This window comes from Medicago truncatula, chromosome 7 (assembly GCF_003473485.1).
Source record: "Medicago truncatula cultivar Jemalong A17 chromosome 7, MtrunA17r5.0-ANR, whole genome shotgun sequence".
NCBI lineage: Eukaryota > Viridiplantae > Streptophyta > Magnoliopsida > Fabales > Fabaceae > Medicago > Medicago truncatula.
The window spans coordinates 14719156-14723062 of record NC_053048.1 but is presented as its reverse complement, the minus strand read 5'-3'; the positions used below and the strand labels follow the sequence as shown (position 1 = coordinate 14723062).

General features: G+C 32.0%; 1 protein-coding gene and 1 long non-coding RNA gene across 2 annotated transcripts; both read right to left on the bottom strand.

Moving 5' to 3' along the window:
• Positions 1-1805: 1805 nt before the first annotated feature.
• On the bottom strand, positions 1806-2078 carry LOC120576891 (uncharacterized). Its single transcript, XR_005642967.1, has 2 exons — positions 1954-2078; positions 1806-1853 (listed from the first exon to the last, which is right to left on the bottom strand). It is a non-coding gene; the product is annotated as an uncharacterized lncRNA (long non-coding RNA).
• Positions 2079-2130: 52 nt separating this feature from the next.
• Positions 2131-3396, bottom strand: LOC25481103 (uncharacterized). The gene is made up of 5 exons (XM_024774237.2): positions 3195-3396; positions 2891-3108; positions 2502-2666; positions 2296-2400; positions 2131-2209 (listed from the first exon to the last, which is right to left on the bottom strand). Exons 1-5 carry the CDS (start codon positions 3333-3335, stop codon positions 2131-2133), a joined length of 708 nt encoding a protein of 235 aa, XP_024630005.2. The 5' UTR covers positions 3336-3396.
• Positions 3397-3907: the final 511 nt, after the last annotated feature.

Here is a 3907-nt window from a genome sequence, read left to right as displayed (position 1 = left end):
AAACAACAACGTAAGAGTAGACCACCTCTTATAACACAATAACGTTAGAGTACACCACCTCTCATAAAGCATCTGAACATAAACAGTCACCAAACAACAACTTCAACTACGACTTCAACAACTTAGACAACATCAACAACTTAAGACTACAATACTTTGGAACGACAACTTACAACTTAGACAACTTAAACCAACATCTGCAACTTGATGAATATTCAACAGCAACAGAAATAGCACAAGCAATTCACAACATAACAATATTAATGAAAAGCATCAAAAACTAAACATCATACATTTTCCACATAAGGCATATAATTATTTCACATAACCAACAACATTAATCATCTTAAATTCAGACTCTCTGAAGAACATTAATATTATAAACAACCTCGTTTTTACCCAAAGGACCAACTCACAACATAGGTTAAATACTCTTAAACACCTTAATTGAACTCATAGTACTTCTAGTTTTGAGTTTTGGAATTATCCCTTAAGTTTTGGATTAACTTAGAAAATGGTTATGCTGAATTTTCATAAGATTTCACTAAGTCCTCTTTGGAGTATTTTCATCATATCTCAAACACCAAAAATAATTTTCAAGTGAAACCAAAGCTACTGAAAAGCTAACACAATTATCTACAACTTTCATGTTTACACCAAAGGCCAATTCAAAACAGAAACGTGTGAAAAAGATGCAAGAACGCGAAACAGGAGATGCTGTAAAAGTGAAGCTCGCGAGGCGAGTAAGTTTACTCGCTGTGGCGAGTTGCGACGGACAAATCTACGGGAACAGACCAATTTTCACTCCAAAAGCCCCAATTTCATCAACCAAAATCCCAAATTTGATAGGAAACTCAAGATATGTTTATTCTACAGCCTGAACTTCAATTCTTATGTTAATTCATTGAATTACCTACTCTTTAACAATCAATTCCAAATCAAAACCTAATTTCTCTAATCATCAAAATTACCACCTACATTATGTTAAATCTAGTTTTCAGAATTAAAATACTTGGAATTAGAGAAAGTTAGACTCACCCTTACCTTAGTATTGATGATCGGCGGTCTCTCTCCCTCTTGGTTCTCCTCTTCTCTTGTTTTCTCCCTTTTCTCTAAAACTGGTTGTACGTGAAAAATAATTCTAAACCTAGTTTCTCCTATTTATCTCTTCCCATCTATTTTATCTTATTTCCACTTAATCCACTAAACTCTCTAAATTCTCAAAACAGCCCCAAAATCTTAATCTTATTTCTATTTTCAAGACTTATTATATTAAATAATAAAATAACACTACTTAATAAAATAACGACCACTAGTGCAGAAAACACTTTTTAAATCAGGTGAATTTGACTTTTTAAATTGGGTGATCATCCGATGTATAGGTGGCTGATTTAAAAAACTGTCTTTGTTTTTAAATCTGCCCCCTTTACCCGATTTAAAATCGTTTAATTTAAATCCCATCTAAAATCTTTTAATTTAAATCGGATAAACCCACTTAAAAGGGTGAACAAGGGCATAAAAATCTAAATTTTAAATCTGTTCAACCCATTTAAAATCTTTTTTTTTTTTTAAACACGATTATGGTGCTGAATTTAATATAATAACCAAAAATTTCATTAATTTAGCAACTAATATGATATTTCATATGAGCAAATTTCATATCAGATTTGTTACAATATCAAACAAATTCAAAGTTACAATATCATAAAATTAAACAAAAGCTAAACATTGTTTCAAAGCATAGTTAAGAAGCATAATTAAATTACATCAACTTTTTCCAATATAAAATTTGCACAGCGTTCTTGAACTTTTGTCATTTCATCATCAGTAAACGGAGTTTCGTCTCCAAAAATCTGAAGAAAAAAAAAGAAGTTAAGATAACATATTAGAATATGAAATTAACTTTAAAAAAACATTAAGAAACACAAATGGTTGTAATATTTAGTTACACACCATATTCCATGAGTCGGTAATGCCAGCTGATACAATGTTCAGCATATGTATCATTATAAAGTAGCCACACTCATAATTGAAAGGTTGCCTTTGGCACTACAGTTGTCATAAATATGAAATTATATATTGAGTAAATATCATATATATAAAAGTTATAATATTGTATGAATATAATTTTTAACTTACTGCGGGAATCTCCCATATTGGCTTTCTCGCCTTTCTGAAACCACTCAACATGTTATACCCTTCTATAGCACTACAATAATAAAATACATTCATATAAATTGATGTGTAAAAAATCTTTATTAAATTACATCCAATTAGTTAAATATATATACTTACGAATTAACAATTTGCACAAGACTTTTATCTGGCTTCCAACCCATCGAACATAAGAAAACAACATTTTGTTTTTCTAGTTCAATAATAAGCAATTGCCAATGGCGACTACATTGGAAAGAAAAAAAAAAGATTTGTTAACTTTAGGGCTTTCTAATATATGTGATTAACTATAGAGAAATAATACTATGAAGATCAAATACACTAACTTTTTCAGGTAAGGTGCAAAATAACAAGCTTTGTTAACCTCGAACATCTTTGCGGTCATATGAGACTGAGAACTTTCTTGGTCATTTTCCGCGTGAATGAAAAATGGATCAACGAAACCATACACATCAGTATTTCCCAATTGAGTACAGAGGCGTTCCATATACCTAAAATTATAAAAAACAATTCAAAATCTGAACATGTACAAGGCAGCAAACAACCAAACAGCAGGGCAAAGTGACATTTGAATGAACAAAAACCTGCTATAAACAATTCAGAATGTGATTACACACTAACTTTTCATATAGGCACAAACAGAGACATTTTCTTTAATGATCTATCTACTATAAAGCACAGACAGAGGCATAAATAAGGGTGAAAATGTACTTACACCACCCATATTCGTAGAATCGTGAGGCATAAATCTTCTGTCTTTAGACACAACTCCATAACATCTCTTGTTGGGAGGTAAAAGAATTCATTCTCATTCAAATAGAACTTCAGAGGATGTTTTCGATTCAATACCCTTAACATCGACTTCTCAATGTAAGATTTTTCAGGTTCTGACCTATTGGATAGAAGATCATCTTTTGCAGTTTCTTTAACATCCTAAACAATTTAAGACAAAATATTAATCAACATAATTAAACGGGCCCAAGTGCAAATAGATAGATAAAGACATACACAATGAATACCTTATTAGAAACTAGACGCAAAAGTCTTTTTGGCCATTGAATGAAAGTGTTGACGGCGTCACCAACCTTTGTCACCTCATCTGTGGGCATGGGGACTTGAGCATTAGAATCGAACACTTTAGTTACTGCCACCCTCACCATACCATTTTCTAACAGCTGATTATGTATGGTTGGTCCCAACTTGTATACATTTGCATATGCTACTATGATTAATGTGCTCGTGATTTTCGGATATCAAACCATTAATTGATTTGAATCGTTAATCTTTGAACTCTCGATTTTTATTCGTGGGAAGGGAAAAAATGAGTAAAAACCCTCATCGAGACTTTGGATTCGGGGGTTGGTTACGCGAAGGGAAGGTGCTAGCACCCTAAGCGTCTACGGTATTCCGTAGGAACCTCTTACCTAAATTATCTTGTGCTAAATTCATTGCTTATTTGAAAATTATTACCTAAAAATCTAAGTGAAAGAATGGGGGAAGAAGAAGTATGTTTTTGGTTATTTTTATTTGATTTGGAAGGATAAAAATCCTATGCCTACATACCCTTTAAGAAAAGGGATCAAAACCAATGTAGTTCACCTAAAAAGTTTCTTTTTGGTGGGTTGGTTGATTTTAAATTTTAGAAAATGGTTTTAAGAAGGGAAAGAGGCCTCAAGGCATGAGATAAAGTAGAGTGAGGTTGGTCAAATTTTAATTACAAAGAAATCAAGTC

Excerpts from the sequence above, each read along its gene's own strand:
- LOC25481103 (XM_024774237.2), bottom strand. The coding sequence starts at position 3,335 with ATGGTGAGGGTGGCAGTAACTAAAGTGTTCGATTCTAATGCTCAAGTC. Across the intron at positions 2,401-2,501 it reads TTTGCACCTTACCTGAAAAA|TCGCCATTGGCAATTGCTTA; the intron begins GTTAGTGTATTT and ends TTTCCAATGTAG. Across the intron at positions 2,210-2,295 it reads CTTGTGCAAATTGTTAATTC|TGCTATAGAAGGGTATAACA; the intron begins GTAAGTATATAT and ends TTATTATTGTAG.